Source organism: Prionailurus viverrinus, chromosome D2, assembly GCF_022837055.1.
Source record: "Prionailurus viverrinus isolate Anna chromosome D2, UM_Priviv_1.0, whole genome shotgun sequence".
Taxonomy (NCBI): domain Eukaryota; kingdom Metazoa; phylum Chordata; class Mammalia; order Carnivora; family Felidae; genus Prionailurus; species Prionailurus viverrinus.
Genome location: NC_062571.1, coordinates 7,607,915 through 7,630,813, shown reverse-complemented (window position 1 = coordinate 7,630,813; position 22,899 = coordinate 7,607,915). Strand labels below are relative to the sequence as shown.

Below are 22,899 nucleotides of genomic sequence, written 5' to 3'. Positions count from 1 at the left end.
TGCTAGAATCCATAACTTCTTGTTTGGCTTCAGCCAACCTGAGCTCGCTTATTTAAGTCACTTGTGACAGAACGAGTTCTAGTTGATGCAATGATTATGGAGCCACTCCTGGAAAGGAAGAGTCTGCTGCTTCTGGTTTCTATAGGTTAAGGCCACTAACAATATTGTAGTAATTGTAGTGGTCCCTGTAGGCCCTCCACCTACAGCTTTCCACACATCGTCTCATTGGTACTCTTATCTCCATTTTACAGATAAGAAAACTGAGGTGACTAATGTCATACTAGCTTGAAAGTGGCAGAGATGGAATTTAAGCCCCAGTGGGCCTAATGCCATAGCCATGCCCAGCCATTATGTGGTAGGCACTGTGTAGAGGCTAAGAACAGAAGGGCTCTTTTTCTCAACCAAACGTGGTAGGGGAGGGCATCTGGAAATCTATGGAATGCTCTCTGGTTGTCCCAGGGACTGGTTGGTGGGGACGCACCTGGAATTTAGTGGACACGGGCCACAGATGTTCAATGGTCTGAAAGGTGCAGGACTCTCCTGCCCAACAAAGGTTGATCAGTGGTGATTCCATTGAGAAACCCTCAAGCGTAGAGTTAGGTACCGAGATAATCCAACCCAGAACTGGTGGCAGATATGAGAAGAGATGTAATGAGTGTTGCTTTAATAGGGAAATAAAAATAAAGTTTAAAAGCCTATGAAAAGCCCTTAATAAAACATGGCGTTATCCTTAAGGCATCCCACCACCCACCGTTCACAGAACGTTTTCTGCTTACGAGCAAATCTTACACCAAAGTTTCCCCTTTGGATTGTAAGCCCATAGAATTGGGTGTCCTTCCCAAGATGTTTAAGATACAAGTTTCTCTGAGAATAGTCCAGCCGTGGCCACTCTCATCCTTTGCGGGTGTGGCCTCGAGCCCCTTGTGAGGTTATTGGATCACGTATGCCTTTCCCAGTCTGCACATCCAGATTGTCTATTTCCTTTTCTTCTTCTTTTTTTAAATACTCATTTACTTTGAGATAGAGAGAGAGAGCACAAGCAGGGGAAGGGCAGAGAGACACAGAGAGAGAGAATCCCAAGCAGGCTCCACACTCAGCACAGAGCCTGACGTGGGGCTCCATCTCATGAACCATGAGATCATGACCTGAGCTGAAATCAAGAGTCAGACCCTTAATAAGCTGAGCCCCCCAGGTGCCCCTATGTCCCTTTTCTTCCCCATTTCTTCTCAGGCCTCCTTTCCATCATTGGTCATCTTTTTTTTCTTTTTCTTTTTTTGAAAAGACTTTAGTTTTTATTCATTTAATTAACTAATGAATTAATTTAAAACTTTTTTTTTTAATTTATATATTTAAACTCAAGTTAGTTAACATACAGTGTAGTATCGGTCTCCGGAGTAGAACCCGGTGATTCATCACTTACGGACGACACCCAGTGCTCATCCCAAGTGCCCTCCTTAACACCCATCACCCAGTCAGCCCATCTCCCACCCACCTCCCCTCTAGCAGCCCTCAGTTTGTTCTCTGTATTTAAGAGTCTCTTATGGTTTGCCTCCCTCTCTGTTGATATCCTGTGTTTCCTTCCCTTCCCCTATGTTCATCTGTTGTGTTTCTTGAATTCCACATGAGTAAAATCATATGATATTTGTCCTTCTCTGACTATTTTGCTTACCATAATATATTCTAGTTCCATCCATGTTGTTGCAATAGCAAGATTTCATTCTTTTCGATTGCCAAGTAGTATTGCAGTGTGTGTGTGTGCGTGTGTGTGTGTGTGTGTGTGTGTGTGTGTGTGTGTATACATACCATATCTTCTCAATCCATTCATCTGTCGACGGGCATTTGGGCACTTTCCATAATTTGGCTCTTGTCGATAGCGCTGCTATAAACATTGGGATGCACGTGCCCCTTTGAATAAACGTTTTTTGTATCCTTTGGATAAATACCTAGCAGTGCAATCGCTGGGTGGTAGGGTAGTTCTATTTTTAATTTTTTTAGGAACTCCCGCACTATTTTTCGGAGTGGCTGCACCAGTTTGCATTCCCACCACGGTGCGAAAGGGTTTCCCTTTGTCTGCATCCTCGCCAACATCTGTTGTTTCCTGACTTGTTAATTGTAGCCATTCTGACAGGTGTGAGGTGGTATCTCATCGTGGTTTTGATTTGTTTTTCCCTGATGCTGAGTGATGCTCAACATCTTTTCATGTGTCTTTGCCATGTGGATGCCTTCTTTGGAAAAGTGTCTATGCTTGTCTTCTACCCATTTCTTGACTGAATGATTTGTTTTGCGGGGGGGATGAGTTTGATAAGGTCTTCATAGATTTGGGATACTAACCCTTTATCCGATATGTCATTTTGCAAACATCTTCTCCCATTCTGTCGGCTGCCTTTTAGTTTTGTCGATTGTTTCCTTCGCTGTGCAGAAGCTTTTTCTCTTGACAAGGTCCCGATAGTTCGTTCTTGCTTTTGTGTCCCTTGCCTCTGGAGACGTGCCTAGTGAGAAATTGCTGCCGCAGGAAGTTGCTGCCTGTTTTCTTCTGTAGGATTTTGATGGTTTCCGGTCTCACGTTTAGGTCTTTCACGCATTTTGAATTGATTTTTGCGTATGGTATCATCGTTTTTAAAACGTACTCAAAGCCAAAATGTGAGGGTCTGACCGCACTGTTCAGATTTCTACAGTTTGTAGGTTACATGCTCTTCCTACTTAGGTGTGGAGTAGATATCACTCGTGTTTTCCTCCAGGAACCCAACCCCTGCACCCAACATAGCATTCCTCTGGTGCTTCTTGGCCTTGCAGCAGCGTATCCTCAAATATCTGCCAAACTGTCGGGGTTTTCGCTCTGTGAGATTTGTAATTCATTAAAAATAGAACCTGTGGTGGATCAGTTTGGCGTTCTGGAAAGCAGGCCGTGAGATGCCGGTGGGAGAGCTTCCAGACAGTGATGCAGGGCTGGCATCCGTGCGAGAAGAAAGGAAGGAGCGGGAGGTAGGAAGAGCCAGAACATGCAACCTTGAGCTTGAGTCAGGCCGGCCCTTGGAGCGCCAGAGCAAAGATCAGCCGAGCGAGCAAGGAGTGACTCAGGCAGAAACGGCCCAGCTCTTGTGCCCCCGCTCTGCTCAGGGCAGCACCTGGCCACTGGCCAGCTACCTTCCTCCAGCAGCACACATGGCATTGTGGGTATTCGTAAAGTGGAAGTCGTTTGTCACGGAGCTGTGCGTGTGCTTGTTTAAAGGAAACAAGATTGCCTTGAAAGCTGGGGTCTGAACTGTGACGTGATGAAACCCTGGTAAGACCAGAATAGCATCTTTCTGTCTGGGAGATCAAGCCTCACCCCCAACTTCTAGGCTGCTGGCCTGATTGAAAGAGAATATTCCACCACTCTAAAAAGGAATGGAATTAGAAATGCCAAGAGTGCAAAGTATTCTGGGACGGCTGGGCATCCAACATTCTGCGTTAATCGTAGAGGGAGAGAAGTCCTCTGTTTTGGCCAGAAATCAGGGGAGTTATTTTGGGAGCAGCCTCCTCGGTGACCCAGACATTGCCATTTGAGGTTCAAATCTCTGGAGGACACAGCCTCGAGCGTTCTTTTCCACTGCCCGGTGTTTCTTTCTTCATGGGTCTTTGTGCATAAACCTGCTACAAATCCGGCATTCACCTTCTCAAGGGAGCCTGCGGGGAAGCTTAGAGAGGGTGAGCTTTCCTGGGAAGTGACTTCCCTGCCTATCCAAGGGCTCTCATGACTCACAGATACCTGGGTCCTCAGCCTGGTTAAATAAATAAATAAATGAACAAATGAATGAATGAATGAATGAATGAATGAATAAATAAATAGCATTCAGAATTTACCTATGCAAACCAAGTTTTACCAGCCCATCTTCTGGCAATAGAGTACCCCATATAAGAAAACCCCAGAAGTGACAATCATTTCTTTAATTTTCAGGACGTTTACTATGCGAATTTCTCCAGCACGAGCTGCCAGCCGCTGGGGAGATGAAGGGAAAGGGATTCAAAGAACAGTAATGTGTGACGCTAGTCTTAAAGGGGCGACTGAAGAACCCTCAGATCACCTGCGAACAAACCAAGACCCTCTTCTTTCTCAAAAGGGAAAGATCAGCCGGTTATAACCACTAGTACTAACTGTGCAGGGTGTGAAAGTAATTTGCTTACAGTAACCCAGGCAGCAAAAGGCTGAGCTGAGGCCTGAACTCAGGCATTCTGACTCGTACCTGGTACCCTACCCATCCTTCCCTATGACCCAGTCACTGTGATCCGGGCAGATCCAGCTGGGGTGGGGAGGTGGGGGGCGTGGGGAGAGCGGTGGTGCCGAAGCTTATACTTTCTGTGGTGGAAAGCTCTCTTTAAAAAAAAATACATGTGAAAATAAACTTAGAAGGGGTTCTCCCAAACGGGGAAGGACTGAAACTTAAGCTTCATTAGCTTACCGGTAAATCCACTTTTGATTGGGATAATGTAATTGCCAACAGGGTTAATAGAAAGAATAATAACGATTCTTCAAATCCAAATATATGAAAACCTGGCTGGTTTGGGATTTTAGAATTTACTTTGATTAACAAAGGTGTTCTAGGCATTCAGAGACGTTGAGCACCGCACCCTCCCCCGCTCCAACCACCGTTGTGATTTTTCTGCACCCGACTCCTACCCCACCTGCTCGAACTCAAATTCTCTTCGTGTTCCTCAACCCAACTTCTTAATAGTCACTATAGCTAGCATTACCATGTGCATCAGGCATTGCTCTGAGGTTTTAAGCTTTTTTCATTCTGCCGATTTTTTTTCTTTCATTTATTTATTTTTTAGTTTATATCCAAGCTAGTTAGCATCTAGTGCAATGAGGATTTCAGGAGTAGAACCCAGTGATTCACCCCCTACATATAACACCCAGTGGTCATCCCAACGAGTGTGGTTGCCCCTTGTCCATTTAGCCCGTCCCCCCACCCAACACCCCGCTGGCAACCCTCAGTTTGCTCTCCGTATTTAAGAGTCTCTTATGTTTTTTCTTCCTCCCTGTTGTTATATTATTTTTGCTTTCCTTCCCTCATGTTCATCCTTCCCTCATGTTATATATGTATATATATATATATATATATATATATATACCACATCTTCTTTATCCATTCATCCATCGATGGACATTTGGGCTCTTTCCATACTTGGGCTATTGTTGATAGTGCTTCTATAAACGTGGGAGTGCATGTGCCCCTTGGAATAAGCCTTTTTATATCCTTGGGATAAATGCCTAGTAGTGCAATTGCTGGGTGCTGGAGTAGTTCTATTTTTAATGTTTTGAGGAACGTCCCCACTGTTTTCCAAAGTGGCTGCACCAGTTTGCATTCCCACAAACAGTGCAAAAGGGTTCCCCTTTCTCCACATCCTCGCCAACGGCTGCTGTTGCCTGAGTTGTTACTTTTAGCCATTCTGACAGGGTCTGGCTGCCTATTAAAAAACTTTGTATCGTTCTCCCTTCTCAGAGGAGGCAACTGGGGCCCTGAGAAATTAAACAGTCTGTCTCTGAAATGTGCATTCTTCACCAAAGCCCCACAGTGCTTCAAGCAGCCACGGCAAATCAGACAAGAACCCGAGAAGACTTCATAGGGCCCAGAATAAAGTGTGATAATTACAATGTCTTGACAAGTATCAAGGATCAATGCTAGATGTGCTGTTAGCCACGACTTAATCCTCGGGTCAGAATCCTTTGTTGGCACCTGTGAATAGTGCAGGAACCACAGTGTAATTCAAATCAGCAATTCTGAGATATAGAAGGCCTTGAAAATGTGTGATTTCATGGTAGGAAATACTTTCCCCCCACCCCCTCACCCCCCGCCATGGAGTGCAGATTTTGAAGCCCAAAGAATAAGCTTGGCAAGGCCTAAATCTAAATGCTTCTCCTAAATGTTATACTTTTTGTAGTTATTACTGAATTGCCTGTACCAGAAAGGTATGCTGAAACCGTGTGTGTGTGTGTGTGTGTGTGTGTGTGTGTGTGTGTGTAAGATTATCTGGTCAACTGGCCTGGCCGTCTTCCTGGGGCTGAGGCACCCTGGAGAGTGCATATCTGAGTCATAGTCCTTAAACTTCAGTGTTTGAAAGAACGTCAAAATTTACCTGCCTCAAACCTTTCATTTACCGATAAGGGTCGTGGGACCCTGAGATATCAAAGGTCACAGAGCTAATGAGCACCCTTCATTTGACAACTAATTGAACACCGAGGGGACTCGGGTAGAGGGCTCTGCACTGCACCATGCTGTTCCGTGGCTAACACAGACTATGTGCACAACACCAGTAATCCTGCAATTAAAAACAAAATCTGTCGGGGCGCCTGGGTGGCTCCGGTGGTTAAGTGTCTGACTCTTGATTTCAGCTCGGGTCATGACCTCACAGTTCGTCAGTTCAAGCCCCAGGTTGGCTCTGCGCGGACAGTGCGGAACCTGCCTGAGATTCTCTCTGCCTCTCTCTCTGCCCCTCTCCTGATGGCTCTCTATGTCTGCCTCAAAATAAATAAAAATACACTTTAAAAAGAACTGCTGTCTATGACATAGACATACAAGGTCTCCCTTGGTCTGGGCTCTGCCCACTTCCCTACAGATCACCTCCCACAGATCCTCAGTATGAACTCTTGGTCTTTAGATTTCCAAGAAAATACTTACTGTGCACTCTTGTCTTAGCTCGGGCACTCTAACGATACCACGCACGGGTGTCTTATAAACAAACAGAACAGACTGTATTCCCCACAGTTCTGGAGGCAGACAGTCTGAGAGCAGGGTGCCTGCATCGTTGGGGTCTGCCGAAAGCCTCTTCCAGGTTGCAAACTGCTGGCTCCTTGTTGTTTCCTCATGCGGTGGCAAGAGCCGAGCTCTCTGGACCCATCTTAGAAGGGCACTGATCCCATTCATGACCCAATTACCTCCCAAAGGCCCCCTACCTCCAAAAATCATCCCACTGAGGATTCGATTCCAATACATGCATGTGGGGAGGGGGACACGAACGTTCAGGCCAGGGCAGTTCTCCTGGATCTGAGCCTTTCTATAGGCTCCTTTCTCCATCTGGGTAGCCTTTCTTATTGCCCACCATCTGAGATCCCTCATCTGTCAAAACTCCGAAGCATGACCTTCACAGGGAAGCTTCCCATGAGGACCCCTCATGCCCCACCTGCCCATCCGGAAGGGATTCATCCGATCCCTATTCTCTTTTCCCAGTGCACAGCTGTCTGGGGGTGGGACGCTTACCCCATTGTGTTTGGGCTCTTGGTTTAATTTTGTTCCTTCCATTGAACTCTGAACTGACCAAAGTCAGACGTCCGATGCTGCTCATTTTTGTAATCATCTAATGCCTCGCCTCTTAGCGAATACTGAAAAAAAAAAAAAATGGTAACAATCATAATTAACATTTAATCCCTACAATAAGCCTAAGGGGAAAGCACGGTAGGGGTACACATTACCAGGGTTCACCAAGAGTTCTTGCTCTCGAAGGTAGCCGTGGCCACGTGACTCGCTTTGACCAATGAAATTTAAGCAGAAGCGCTCTCCGTCACCTCCGTGTATCATCATCTGACAGCGGGTACCCTTTCCCCTGCTCGGGTGGACCCTACAGCCTGGTCCTGAGCAGGCAATGTCATCCGGTGGTGAAGCTTCCCTCACCTCTGCTGACCCACGTTGGACATATAGTAGGGGTGAGAAATAAATCTCTGTTGTCTTAAATCACCGAATTTCATGTTCACTACTGCAGCATATCTAGGCAAATTCTTCTCTAACTCCTTCCGGTATCCTCCGAATTATCCGTTCCCTAATTCTATCTGAACTGTTGGCGATTGCTCTCGGCAAGCACATACGCATACGGTATTTTTTCCTAGAAAGCAATAAAGAATGTGCTGTTGGTGTGTTTGTTTTGCAGTAAGGCTTTTTAAAGTCATGAAAAGTTCTTTCTTACTTTCTGCTAAGCAAACGTAGTATCTTTCATTAATGTCAAGCACAAACGCTTGTGTCTGACGTAAGTGGTATCATATACTGTTTGTCTTTGTCCATCTGACTTATCTCAGCACGATGCCCTTAAGGTCTGCTCTGACTTCCTTAAGGAAATGTTCATTTCTATTTATGTGTTTTTAATGTTTGTCTATTTTTGAGAGAGAGAGAGAGAGAGAGAGAGAGCCTGAGCATGGGAGGGGCCAGAGAGAGAGGGGGGACAGAGGACCGTAAGCGGGCTCTGCCCTGACCGCAGTGAGTCCAATGCGGGGCTCAAGCTCACGAACTGTGAGATCATGACCTGCGCCAAAGTCAGACCCTCAACCGAATGAGCCACCCAGGCGCCCCAGAGATTTTCGTTTTAAAGAGGAAAAACAAAACAAAACAAAAAGGCAATTCTCTTTTCTAGTGGTATCAGTGGATTGGTCAAGTACTGAAATTAGGTCAGATGAAAGGAATACAAATTCAAGGCTAAGGAAAGCACTGCTGTTTGTCTAAATCAGCCCGAGGACCCTTCCACGGAGGCCTGAAAAGCACAGTGCCCTCCAGGAAGTCGGGTTAGTATGAGCTAAGATATGAGCAAAGGACTCTCTTACAGGAATTACCATTAATATCAGTCAGTCATTATAAAGCCAAATGAGTTCCAGTCCAAACTCTGCCTTGTTCTATGATCACGGTCACATCATTTCACCTCTTGGAGTCTTAGTTTTATCATCTGGAAAATGGGCAAATAACAGCTACCTTCATAGAGCTACCGCGTTGGGTTATATCCTTGCAGGAGCTCATGTTTATAAAGCCCTTAGCACAGTTGCCCAAATGATAGGCATTTGGCGAAGAGAAATCTTAAGCCAGCCCTCACTGACACCTGCCGATCTGCTGATCTTGGATGAAAGAAAAAATCAGAATGGTGTCATGAGGAAATGCCTGCGATACCCAAGGGAACCAACCCAAGTTCGCTCATCTTCCCAGTTCCTGTTCTCTTGAGTGATTTGTTGGTCGAGGAATTAGGACGTGAAGCGGGCACAGAGGATGTGTTCTTTTAACCTCGGAGCCAAGGATTCGGGTGCGGTTAGATATTTAGTAACCCCTCCTCTCGGCCCCGATCAATCTCGCTCTTCTGAAAATTCCGACTTAGATTTCTGCCTCGTCCTGTATACATTCCGTGCCTCCGGTTTTATTCTTCATACGCCTGGGGAAAAATTAGCATACGCCACACACAGCGAGGTAGCTGGGTTTTCATTTCAGAACGTACTCGGTTGGTAGCTATAAATACAGGCATAGAGATTTTCCTTACTCAGTTTACAGGTGGAGACTGTTGTGCAGGTAGGCCATAATTCATTCACCTGGTTCCCAGGGACAGTCGCGTAAACTGTTTCCAAGTAGGACTTTCTTTTGAAACGCCTTGGCACCCATAAGCACATATCCTTAAAGCCCATTTAAGTTGAGGAAGGGTGTTAGGCTCGGCACTGGAGGTTACTCCCCGCGGTGATGGCAGGTAATATATTTCCTTTTCATTTGTGCAACTACCCCCTTTTTCCAGCCCCAATTAAAATTATAATTAATGTCCTATAAATCTATTGATGTGATGGCTTCTGCCAAGTTGGAAATGGGGATCCTTTTGCTCACTCAGCTACAGGTGGGGGTCTTTAGCAACCCCTCTCTCCTCTGTCTTCGTACCTTCACTTTACCAACTGGTCGCAAGGTGAGACCCGCCGATGGGATTCCCAGCTAGGTGTTCTCAGCCCACTCCCGGGTACTTTTCCAAACCAGTCCTTTCATAGCTGATGATTAATGTGGTACGTCCCACACCATACTTTAATGCTAAGTAGGAAGGAACCATTACGTGAGGACATTGCCTACTGTTAGCTTTGTGTTTAGAATGAGAAAACATGGGGCGCCTGGGTGGCGCAGTCGGTTAAGCGTCCGACTTCAGCCAGGTCACGATCTCGCGGTCCGTGAGTTCGAGCCCCGCGTCGGGCTCTGGGCTGATGGCTCAGAGCCTGGAGCCTGTTTCCGATCCTGTGTCTCCCTCTCTCTCTGCCCCTCCCCTGTTCATGCTCTGTCTCTCTCTGTCCCAAAAATAAATAAACGTTGAAAAAAAAATTTAAAAAAAAAAAAGAATGAGAAAACGAACAAAGTCCACAGGATGAACATCCAGGAGAAACTGGGGTGTCCAAAATGCTCTTTAGCTTGAGGGATGTGCGCTCATCAGTGGCAGAGCTCCATAGACTCCACTCTTCTGTCCCCACTTCCTCATGATCTTTATGCCAAGGATCCCTGGGTTTCGGGTGAGAAGGTGAGCCTGTCTTTTCGGACATCCAGACGTTACAAGCCCAAACACTCCTAAGGCAAGAGAACATCTACAGAATGTTGTCGGATGGTTTCCATTACGACCTAATGGCCGGATCTTAGGCCTGGGATTTGTTCCTAACCATTGCCATAATCCACCTTGCAGATTTGAGTTTATCGTTTCCCCATTACGTCGGTGTGTCCATTGGCACAAAAGAACGAACATTTGTGCTCATCCGATAAAAATTGCGCGTTGCTTAGAGACCTCCCAGTGAAGTGAGCGGCCATGATTTCCATGCATAGAAGGGTTCGACAGTGGACATTTATCATATTATGTATTTCTCACTATAGCCCGAGGAGGAAGGCATTATGACATCCTCTGTTTATAGCCATGGAGGCTCAGAGAAATTAACTAGTTTTCCCAGAGTTATCACAACAAGTGAGTGGTGGGGTCAGGGTTCAAAATGGACTTTAAAAGACGGTTCTTTCCAAAAGTCAAATGAGATTTTATTAACTAGAACCCTAAATGCATAATCCTAAACCTTTATCTTCAGTGTCCCAAGTCCTCTGAAAATGTATGAGCAAAAGACTCTCTTACAGGAATTACCATTAAAATCACAGCCATTCAGCAAGATTTATAAATGACCCTTTACGTCTCACCATGAACGACGGCAGTAACATTTTTGCACTGCAGACTCCTTTCAACTTCTCAAAGTCCTGTCTGTGCCTCTTGATGCATTTTATTCTCCCAGAAATAGCGTGATTCCTCAGAGATGAGGTCAAAGAATTTGCCTAGTCAGTTCTGGTTTCCTGACCCTTCCTCCGTTGAAATTTCTGTCAGGAGGAGGACTGTGTTTATGCACGTGTGATTCAATTATTGTATTGATATTTCTTAGGTATAAAATAAGTGTTTGCTGCAACAAACCAAACAGTTTAGGCCTGTTTTTGAAATTCATCACTTCCTCCTTTCTTTTTCCAACCTCACTCTCCTGAAGCTGTCCGCGGGAACGGATTGGTGTATAATCTTCCACTCCAGACTATGGAAATCCATACTTTAACATCATAGACTGAGTCACGTAGTAAAATGTCCTTCCTCCAGGAAGTCAGGAAGTATAGTCTTTACAAATGGCGGCACAGGAATCCATCTGAGATTCTCCCATCAGCCTTAGAGTCAAGTTCTGCCTTTCCTCTTCATCCTGTGCCTGAATTCTTCTTCCCAGCTAGACGCCTCCCAACCTGACCATCTGCAAAGTAGGTCCCGGGATTAATTGGCACTGGGGCTGAGCTTGCCACGTTCCCAGTTTGTCACCCCCCTGACGTAGTATCTGTTCAACACACTACATGAAGATTGTGAGCCACACCCATTCTGTCACCCTAGCCAGTTGCCCATCAATTTCCACCAATGATAAGGCGGACTGTGTAAGAACCTGTGCACACAGTCCTCCCTGATGCAAATGCAGTGCACCTTCGGTGGCCCCCTTCCTGCCATTCCCCTGACAGCACGAGAAATGTCTCTCGGGCTCTGTCCTAAAATCGTTTTATGATCTTTTAACTTAACACTCATATCGCATCAATTGTGACATCATAATGCGATTTGCATTGATTCGAAGCTGCCATCGGGATGAGCTCATAACTATGTCAAAACCTCCACTGAGTAAATAAAGGACTGATTTTGAACATGGGGAATGATGTAGGCTGGAAAGATCATGGAAAGAGACTAGAAACAATACAAGCTCAGTAGGGAAATTTTAGACATCAAACATTTTTTTTTTAACACAAAATACCAAAGGTCACTAGTCTCCCACATCAAATGCACAGACAATTTTTTTAAACAAATCCATTTCAGTCTGAGTCTTGAAACAAGTCTAAAATATGTGATTTTTGTTATGAAGATTCTAGGATAATTTTAAATTTGTTGTTTTTAAAAAACGAAGGAGGAACTGTTTTGGATGTCAGAGGAGGGGTGGGCGGTTGCAGGGTGGGGGGCGGTGGGGAGAATGGAGCCATGGCCTCTCTGTCCTCATTCAGCACATGAATTTCCACCTATCCTGAGTGGTTGACATCCGAAGAATCTCAAAGTGCAGAATTCCAAGATCATCCTCATTCGCAGGCTTAAGATGCCACCAGAGAGGTTCCAAAATGTGGCTTTGTGACACTTTTTGAAGGGCTGGCAGCCCCCTTTATACTCAATGAAGGCTGACTGGAGCACCCACAATTGGCCCAAGATGCAACTTCTGCATTTATCTTGGCAAACAGTTTGACAAGGGGGTGAGGTTTGGCCAAGGGTGGGTGGAATCAGCATGCAAACGTTCCTTCGCCCATCTCATCCTGTCTGAAGAAGGCGGATGGAGATGGAAGGTTTTCAGGCTGAGTTCCCGCCGACCTTAACTGGAAATAACTTGCTCTCTTTCACATCTGCAGCTGTGTCCTCCTCAGGGAGTTGTCCAACTCGATGTGATTTTAAACATCTGTCAGCTAAATCAGAGCTCCAAATTTAGCACTCGGGAACATTATGTGGATTTGCGATGCTCACTGGAGAACACTGGATCCATAAACCAAGCTCACAGGAGACAGCCGGGTGGTATTCTGGTTGGCAATTTCATCTATGACACATTTATTTTGCCTGCACATTTATGAACATTATGTAAAGGGAAAGAGTGACCGTTTCCCTGAAAACGGCTTTCGGAATCGCCGCAAGATCAATACCAGAATGGAAAGTCTCTGCACTGGGAACGCTGACTGTTTTCCTACCCAATCACTTGCCTGCGATTAAAAAATATTCCCAACGGAGTCGTTTTGTATGAATTTTCTGAAACTCTATTCTCCACCCTGAGCTGCCTTTCTGCTCCAGCTACAACTTTCTTCCCCTGTGCCCATCTTGGAGGGAGATAAGCTTTGCGTATAGTCATGGCTCCAAGTGGCCATCTTTGAAGATCTCTAGGATGCAGAAAATGATCCTTTTCCTCCACTGGGCTGACGTTCTGAAGAGATGTGCTGTTGTTCATGAGGAGCACGAAGAAAGGCCTTTGCTCAGAGACTCCCTCTTGGCTGAGGCAATACCCCTGAACGGCTGGCTAACAATCCTTAGTGCACGTGGGGGTTTGTAACCCATTCTGGCAGTTCCTGAGATCATGGTATCCTTGAGGGGAAACACGGGGTGGGGGAAACAGCCTTGCAATTCAGTGTGAGTTCCCAACAGATGATTAACCACAGTAGACTAAAACTTGTGAATTTCCTCTCCTTAGGTTAGTGCCAGATCTCATAGCTCCCAAAGTCCTCGGACAGAATTAGTTACCCCCTCCTCTGAGCTCTGGAGAGAGCCGGTGTGCCTCTCATCTGGTATTGATGCACGGTGTGGTGAGGGAGGATCTTCAAATGCCACTGAGGTCTCTCAGGGGGCAGAAATGGTGTTTGATTTGTCCTGCATGCTCAAGATTAGGACAGGCCTGTAGACGGTGGCCAACTAACATTTTATAGATAGACGGACTGGCACTAGTTTGAATAGCCTAAGAAGGTACGGTCTAGAAGCAAGGAAAGGTGGTCCAGGCACAGGTGGCTGGCAAGAGAGCCCTTTACAGAGGTGCCCTGGATAATCCCAAACGGATTATGGACATATTTGGGCAACAGGCTCAACACTCACTTCTCTTGCTTTGGAGAGAGGGCAGTGCTCGAGGAGGCAGCCAGGGGCTAGGACCGTGAAGAAGTGTTGCCATCTACACGGGGTTGTTCCAGGGGGCTGAGCAGGTCGTGGTTTCTACTTCGTGATGTCTTCTCTTCAGCCCCTGAAGATTAGATTGGCTGAAATTTATTCCTGGAAGGCCTTGATTTCTTCCCCCTACTTACGCCCACGTAAGGTAATAAATAGTTAAGACCAAAAACTGTAGTAGCATCAGACAGACCAGGGTTCAAATCCCAGGGCAGAAGTCGTTAAGGTGGATTATCCTAGAAAAATTACTCAACATCTCTGAGCTAACTCCTTAGGTAACGGGAGGGATTAAGTGAGCCAGTGTGAGTCAAGTCTCTGGCGAATGTGCAGCGTGGCCGCTCTTATCAGCATTACCGTAAGTAGTTTGGACTCTTTTATGTGCAAGAGATAAGAATGAGCCAACGCTGGCTTAACCGAAAAATACAGGTGTGTGCCATGGACGTCGGGAGTGGGAATGGACCTGGGCCCCACGGAGGCACCATCCCGTCCACCTCTCTCTGCACATCATTTCGGGAAACCCCACCTCTCGGCTAACATGTCGCAGGTTCAGCTACAAGATAAGCCTTTCTCGTGGCTTTGATGGCGCACGTCTAGGGGAAAGGCTCAGGTAGACTCACCTTGAATCTGGCGCTCGTCCTGCTCATTCAGCTGTGGCAGGGGTGAGGCACAGGTGGGCACAAGGTCATGGCTCTCCAGAGGTCCCCCACCCAGTCTCCCTTCATTGGTGCGGAGGCTGGCAGAGGGGGAGGACTGTTGGCTTTGGGGGCAGGAGTTCCTGCTGAGATGGGCCGATGGTGCAGAAATTACCTTCAAAGTATCACGAGGAGGAAGAATGGGACACTTAGAAATGCGTGAAATGTACTTCTCTGTGGAGAAAAGCCCACCCAGATGCTGCAGATAGGTTATAATCATAACTACATTCATTTCCAAAGGTAAGGATTTATAGGGAGCATAAAGAAATTGTTTTTATGTTATGGCGATGATTTTTTAATGCCCTTTGATTTACTAACAAAGTTCTGTTTAACGTGGAAAGGCTCCTGCAAGGATTAGTAACCGTGAGCCTTTGCCACCTAGCACCTTAGCAAGGATTAGTTGACAGCTGGCTGAGGGCCAGGCCGCAGGGGACAGATCCGGGCCTGGAGGAGAGGAGGCAGGGAGCAGAAAAGTGCCAAGGGCGCTGGAGGCAAGCTTCTTGTTCTTCGCAGCGTATGGGTACTAAGCCCCTCTCTTCCTGGAAAGGCAGAAACCTGGCTCAGAATTCTGAAGCCTCCGTCGCATTTTCACAGAATGTCGGTGAATTTCAGGCCAGAGAAAGGGCAGCGGGCTACCCGTGAACTCCTTTGGTGACAGGAAGGCAGCAGGGACGTTGGGAGAGGATGCCACCAGCTTTTTCAGGGCAAAGCTGGTGCCGATTTCCAAGGGCTGTGCGGACATCGTGTAGAAACACGTCTATAGAGACAGAGCCCATGTGGAACTCTGTCCCCGGCTCCCACCTCTGGACGCCGTGAGGGCGACCAAGGAGAAGTCTCACCGCGTGGGCCCCTCTCCCTCCAGCCTGAATGTCAGTGTGCTGCCTCTTTAGCCGTCGTTCCTTTCAGGGATTGGGCAGGACAGATGGTCACTGTCATGTTAGAGCCAAAGCCTGATGAGGCAACTTCGAGAGTATCGTGGAAGCTTACCCCCTACCCGCAGAGACAGCCCGGAGCCCCCGGCCTGGCCGGGGACCGAGGCTCCAAAATGCGGTGGGTAAATCACACGGGCGGCCTGGTCTGGAGAAGAGAAGTGTTTTTGAGCTCGCTCAAGTTGGCTGCCCCGAGACATTGCCCAAACGTTTCCCTAAACGCTGCCTCTGTCTTCGACAAAGCTACAGAAGGCCAAAGAAAAATTCGGTGTGGCCCAAAGACTTTGGGTGAGTGTTCAGGGCCCACGTGTTGGAAGAGACCCTTCCCTTCTGCTGCCCCGGTGACTATTGTCTGAACTGAAACCCAGAACACCACTAACTTGTGTGATCTCAGCAGGGATTATCCACAGCCACAGGCCTCTGCATCCCGTGACATGTAGACCCGCAGAGTTATTCGTGTCACACATGCACGACAGAAACACGCTCCCGTGAGAATAGTCAACTGGTCAAGCTAGGAGCTGAGCACAGAACAGTGACTTGAACTCAGTCCTGCCCCAAGGGGTCTACAGTCCAGACAGGGGGAAAGATGCTTGAGGAACCAAGGCCAGCACAGGGGGGTAAATAAATGCTCGTAGGACTAAGGACAGGGCCCTTGACCCAGTGGACGGAATCTCAACAGCATCTTAAAACATCAGAGAAGGAGTCTCATAGCAAAAAGACCACAGCCCTGCAGGAGGGAGAGCACGCGGGCAGGCGAAGATGGGGTCACAAAACTGCCGTCCCCGGACCCTCCAGCCGCAGCCCGGGACCCCCCTCTTCGCACGAAGCCCGGCTTCGAGCCCAGTCCCCAGAGACAGAAGGTCTGGGCGTCTCTGTGGAAGGCTGGGCGGCGTGGGCGGTTGGACATGCAGAACTGAAAACAAAGGCTTTCCTTCCAGGAATTATTACAAAATCTGACTCTCTGATTGGCAGCTTAGAGGACTGTCCGAACTTTCTGTCAGAAGAGGTTCGTCAGGTCCCTCTAAAGAGCGTGTCACACATAGAGGGCCTGCTGTGTGCGGGGGGTAGTGGGGATGAGACAGAAAGGAGGTACAACATGACAGAACAGAGCTGGGACAGGAGCTGGGGGTGCAGGAAAGAAGGAAGGGAAATGCAATGGAGCGGGAGGCCAGCCACGGGCTGACCAGGGGAACCCCCCTGCTGGCCGCTCTCTGGTCACTGGTCACCCGCAGTTGTGTCTCTGCAGACGTGCACAGGGATGGGTAGACTTGGAAGAAGACGGTCCGTTCAGCAAAATAAAGCATTTCTGGGCAGTCGTCTCCGACACGCTTCGGGTGTGGGATAAACGTTCTGCGGTGTGGCACTCCATAGGGAGAGAGAAAGACTCCCTGGCTGGTGTCAGACACACGAAAAAGCTTCACTGAAATATGGAGTGAAGGAATCTTCAAACACAGGGGGTCCAGGGACTTCAGCTCCATGAGCATCTGCCCTAAGTCACAAGAAGATGTCAGCAACCAGATGCCGCTTGTGCGTGTGTGTGTGTGTGTGTGCATGTGCATGAGGTGTGCGTGTGCCGGGGTTTGCAGTCCGAGACTTTTGATGAATTTCAGATCTCGGTCCGTTCCCCGCCCCTGATTCAAAAGTAGAGGACAGAGATGTCATCAGGTAGTTGCATAACCAGCCAATGCATTCTATACGATTTGGAACCCCTTGCTTATAGAATTTTAGAGCTGGGGCCACAGAAAGGAAATGAAGAGCCTGCCCATCATGATGCTGGGCTTTGTGCTGGACGTGTTCACCAAGGTAATAAAAGTAAAATGACTATTTCAAATATCTCATTTTATTTTTAATGTTTATTGATTTTTAAAATTTTTTTTAATGTTTATTTATTTTTGAGACAGAGACAGAGCATGAACGGGGGAGGGTCAGAGAGAGGGAGACACAGAATCTGAAACAGGCTCCAGGCTCTGAGCGGTCAGCACAGAGCCCGACGCGGGGCTCGAACTCACGGACCGCGAGATCGTGACCTGAGCCGAAGTCGGACGCTTAACCGGCCGAGCCACCCAGGCGCCCCAATGTTTATTGATTTTTGAAGGAGAGAGAGAGACAGAGCGTGAGCGGGGGAGGGCAGAGAGAGAGGGGGACACAGAATCCGAAGCAGGCTCCAGGCTCTGAGCCGTCAGCACAGAGCCCAATGCAGGGCTCGAACTCACCGACCAGGAGATCACGACCTGAGTGGAAGTCAGATGCTTAACCGACTGAGCCGCCCAGGCGCCCCATCAAATATCTCATTTTAAACGTAAAGGACACTGAGGGACACAAACAGCTTAGATGCACTGTCCAAAGTCTCGTGGCTGCTCCTCATTCCTTCGGGTGTAATTCGTGCAAGCATCGCCCAGTGCCCGTTGAGTGTCAGGCAGAGTGTAGGACAGTTACCCAGACTTCTTGTCCAAGGCTCTCCTTTTATATTCTTTTAGTTACGTAACTTAGAGACATCGGCCTGCCTGTCATCTGTATGAGGAGCTCGAAGAGTGAGAGAATCACTTGATAGCAACCTGTGTCTTCTCCCTGAACATGCGAGCATTTGATCAGTTGCAAAATATGGAGAAAATAGTTTGTCCTCCAAAGATGAAGCTCTTGTGAATTTTAGGTTTGCAGCTTTCTTTTTTCATGTTTATTTTTGAGAGGGGGAGAGAGAAAGAGAGAGAGAGAGAGAGAGAGGTAGGGAACAGAGACAGAGGAGACAGAGGATCTGAAGCAGGCTCTGGGCTAACAGCAGAGAGCCCAAAGCGGGGCTGAAACTCACGAACCGTGAGATCATGACCTGAGCCATTCAGACGCTTAACCGACTGAACCACCCATGTGCCCCAGTTGGCAGCGTTTAAAGCAAATAAGGTTGGCATCATGAAGCAAACTGAACAAATTCAAGTGCAGTTTACTATATTATCCTATTAAATTATTGTCTGTTTTGTTATGTTAAAGAGTCTAAATAGTTAACAAACTTATATGCCTCTCTCACAAATTACGTTTTTAGGACGAATGAGCTCAGGTTATGAAAGTTTGGGTTGATGAAGTTATCAGAGAATTATCCCCAAGGAACTCTAAATCAGAAGACACGAATGAATGGTCCCGGCAGAATCCTGCCTTTGGTTATGTTGAGTTTGGTTTGCAGAAGGTTGGCCCGCACAAGAGTTTTAAAACCGTTGTGTTACTTCACAACACTTAAAAATCGGGAGATTATAGGGGTGCCTGGGTGGCTCAGTCGGTTGAGGGTCCAACTGGGGCTCAGGTCATGATCTCACTGTTTGTGAGTTCGAGCCCCATGTCAGGCTCTGTGCTGATAGCTCAGAGCCTGGAGACTGCTTCGGATTCTGTGTCTCCCTCTCTCTCTCTCTGCCCTTCCCCTGCTTGCATTCTGTCTCTCTCTCTCTCTCTCTCTCTCAAAAATATACAAATATTTAAAAATTAAAAAAAAAGAAATCAGAAGATATTATAAAATTCAAGATTCTATTTAGTATAATACTTTCTAGGCCCTGCGTGAAATAAATCAGAAAAAGACAAACACCACTTATACATGGAATCTAAAAAAGAAACAAATAAACAAGCAACAACAAAACTAATATAATATTGTACGTCAACTTCAATTAAAAGTTTTTAAAGACTCCCACGTGCATGTAAAAAAGAGAATTAAAACTGTGTGCTTTTCTCGTGTTTAAAAAAATAGTGAGATTCTAGTTTCTTCTACAAAAGCAGAAGTTCTAGGGACACTAAGCCACCCCCTCAGTCCCAGGCAGCATGAAGTGTCAAGGGCCGCATTCGGGTGGCCTTTTTAGACGGGGCAAACACTCACCACAGCCCGCCTCACCCCTGCTACCCTCTGCATTCACCTGCTTCGCTTATTTACCTGCGAGGGAGGCCTTGCTGGCATTTGAGTTGCTCCATTGTAAGGGTCAAAATCTTTGCAAAATTGTGGGTGCTTCCAATTTTCTCCAGGTATTGAGTCCAAAATGGTTCTGGCGATCGGTGATGTTACAGTAAAATATGCATTCATTCACTCAATATATATCGTTCGTTGGCCACCGTGTTCCAGGCATGCGCCAAGAATGAGCACACTGAGGGACACCTGGGTGGCTCAGTTGGTTAAATGTCCGACTTTGGCTCAGGTCATGATCTCGAGGTTTGTAAGTTCGAGCCCCGGGTCGGGCTCTGTGCTGACAGTGCAGAGCCTGCTTCGGATTCTCTGTCTCTCTCTCTCTCTCTCTCTGCCACACCTCTCTCTCTCTCTCAAATAAGTAAAATAAAAACATCAAGAAAAAACTTTTTTTAAAAAAAGGAGCACGCTGAGATAAGTTTTGGCCCCTCCGGGACCCCACCATCTAGTGAGGGGAACGTGTATGGTTAGAATGGTTTAGGGGCGCCTGGGTGGCTCAGTCGGTTGAGCGTCTGACTTCAGCTCAGGTCACTATCTCACGGACCATGAGTTTCGAGCCCCGCGTCGGGTTCTGGGCTGATGGCTCAGAGCTTGGCGCCTGCTTCCGGTTCTGTGTCTCCCTCTCTCTCTGCCCCTCCCCCGTTCATGCTCTGTCTCTCTCTGTCTCAAAAAGAAATAAACGTTAAAAATTAAAAAAAAAAAAAAAGAATGGTTTATCCAAATGTTATCGTGAGTCACGGTAGCACAAAGGTGGGAGCCACCCGTTTGAATCAGGGGAATTTGGGAAATTTTAATAGAGCGAATAAGAACTGAACTCCATGTTCAGGGTCCGACTGGGAAAACAGCAAATATTCTAAGTAAGGAAAATGGAGCCGTTTTGTCCTGAAGGTGACAACCGAGCTATGGCGGTTTTAAAACAACACCCCAAGCTTCTTTGACATTCGTCTCATCGAGGGTCGTGGTCTGTACCCCCCAGTTCCCCCCACCCGTTGAACCTGGGTGGATGCGTGACTGTTCCAACTAAGAGAGAAGGGGGACAGTGATGCCCTGCCGCTTCAGAAGTTAGGACGTGAAAGAGGACTTCCGTCTGTTGCTGGATGGGACACTGACGGGCCTTTGGGGCCTGAGCGACTGTGGGCGCCGTCTGACTGCTCTGAGGCTGTCGTGCTGTGAGGAAGTCGCACCACATGGGAAGCCCTGTGTGGGTGCTCTGGTCAGCAGTCCTAGCCTTTGAGTCATCAAAACCCCGGGCAGCAGACGTGTGCGTAAATAACCTTCAGACGATTCCAGCGCCCCCACCCCCCCGCCCCCCGCCACGTCCGGCGTCACATCACCTTCAGCGTCTGTCTTCCCAGCTGAGGCCCAGACGGAGTGGACAAGAGAGAAACCCTGCTGGCTGTGCCTTCCCAAACTCCCGACCCTCAGAACGGTTGTTTCAAGCCATTGAATTCGGGGATCATTTGTTACATAGAAACAGTAGCAAGAACTCCAAGTCGTGGAATTGCTAAGAAGCCAGACAAGACGGGGAGGCCAGCCCCCCGCCCCGATTAGCAACAGCAGGAAGCACGGGGCCACCATCTCTAGGGACAAGGAGAAGAGTTGGTATTCATGAAGCTCGGGGTCTAGGGTCACCTGGCAGAAGTTGGAACGAAGGCCTTCCAGAAAGAAGGAACACGGCTGGATCGGAAGATACTACCCAAGGAACAGGGGGAATGGTAGGTTTCTCTCTTCTTCCTGGCCTGCCATCTTCGGCCACTGCCCCCCGGTGGCCTACCCAGCCAGAAGCCCAGGAAACATAGCCTGCCGGAGTAGGTCCCTTCCAGAGCAGGACAGAACAGAGGAACCCAAAACTGGAGAGCGCAACAGGCCCAGGAATAGCACACTAGGTACTGGAGAACGGGTAGGTCACAAGACACATAAGGAGAGATGACATTTCAGACAGAAGGAGCAGCAGAGGGGTGAAGGTGAGCGCTTGCGCTCAGGAAACTCCCAGCAGCTGCTGTAGTTGAAATGTACCTTGCACTTGGGGTGGAATAGAATCAGTAGAAATCCTTATGCCCGTGGTGTGGGCAAGAACACTGATGCTCGGTGCTATGGACTGAACGTTTGTATGTCCCCTGCCCATATTCTTATGTTGAAACCCAATCCCCAATATGATGGCATTTGAAGGTGGGGAGACAATTAGGCAATAAATGTGGAACCCCATGAATGCAATTAGTGCCCTTATAAAAGAGACCCTAGAGAGCTCCTTTGTCCTTCTGCCGTACGAAGACAGTGAAAAGATGGCCACTGGGGACACGGGAAGCAAGTCCCCACCGGACACTGGATTTGCCAACACCCTGATCTGAGACATCACAGCCTTCAGAATGGTGAGCAAGAAATTTCTGTTGTTTAGAGACTACCCAGGCTATGGTGCTCAATCCCAGCCACCTGCACGGACTTAAGTGTAGTAGATATGTGTCATTTGGGGAGTTATCTGGGCTCCAACGTCTTCTTACTTGGGAGAACCCTCACTGTATATGACTTGGTTGCAGGTAGGGCACCATCAATCGCTGTAAACACCAAAGAGGCTGACCCACCTCTGTCACAGTTGCAGGATCTCAGTCGGACATTTCTGCCCAGAACGTGCAATCTTGAGGGACACAAAGATAGAGAGTTAGACAATTATTCACAGAAGCAGTGGTGGCATCGGGAGTCCAGTGTTATTGGCCTTGAGTGTCCAGGGGCAACCTCCGAACCCTTCCAGCTCTGATCGATTCCCAATCTTTCTTGACTCCTGCTAATTTTCTGAGTCTGATCCTCCGGTCTTCCAGTTAATTCTGGGAACTACCCAATATCTTGCCAACGGATTCCTTTCCTGCTTCAGTTAGACAGTCCGTTTCCGTTGCTTACGGTCAGACAACAATACAACAAGAATAATTTGTGCTCTTAACTGCCCTGCAGAGCACGTATTTTGAGAACACTAGGCAGATGCTGAGGTGAGGCGGGATTCACACTGAGACACTGGCTGTGATGTGGATCTCCCCAAACTCGCCAATCAGGAAGGATATCACTTGATAAGGGAAAAAGTTAAATCGCTAGCTACTAGCTAACATTTATCAAGTACTGTAAGAGTTTCCGGTGGCTGCTGTAAAAAGTTACCACAAACTTAGTGGCTTAAAACAATAAAAAATGTATTATCTTACAGTTCTGGAAGGCAGAATTCCAAAGTGGGTCCCATGGTGCGTTAAGGTAGCAGGACAACTCTGTTCCTTTCTTGAGGCTCCAGGTGAGAGTCTGATGTCTTGCCTTTTGCTGCTTCTGGGAGCTCCTACCCTCCTTGCCTGGAGGCCCCTTCCTCCTACAGACCCAGCCACAGTGGGCTGAGCCTTCTCCCATCAAT

The 22,899-nt window shown here is 47.6% G+C and overlaps 1 protein-coding gene across 4 annotated transcripts in view; it reads left to right on the top strand.

The window, feature by feature from the left end:
- The window catches only part of RNLS (renalase, FAD dependent amine oxidase), a 321,158-nt gene that overhangs the window by 276,910 nt on the left and 21,349 nt on the right, over positions 1-22,899 (top strand). The window contains exon 7 of one of the 4 annotated variants that reach the window (XM_047825146.1): positions 12,681-13,051. The exons of 1 other annotated variant lie outside the window; for it this stretch is intronic. In XM_047825146.1, the coding sequence (XP_047681102.1) occupies positions 12,681-12,896 (216 nt within the window). In that variant the 3' untranslated portion in view covers positions 12,897-13,051. Of the gene's footprint in view, positions 1-3,937; positions 4,211-12,680; positions 13,052-22,899 lie in introns of those variants that run through there. 2 more of the 4 variants (XM_047825147.1, XM_047825153.1) reach the window with 2 other exon arrangements.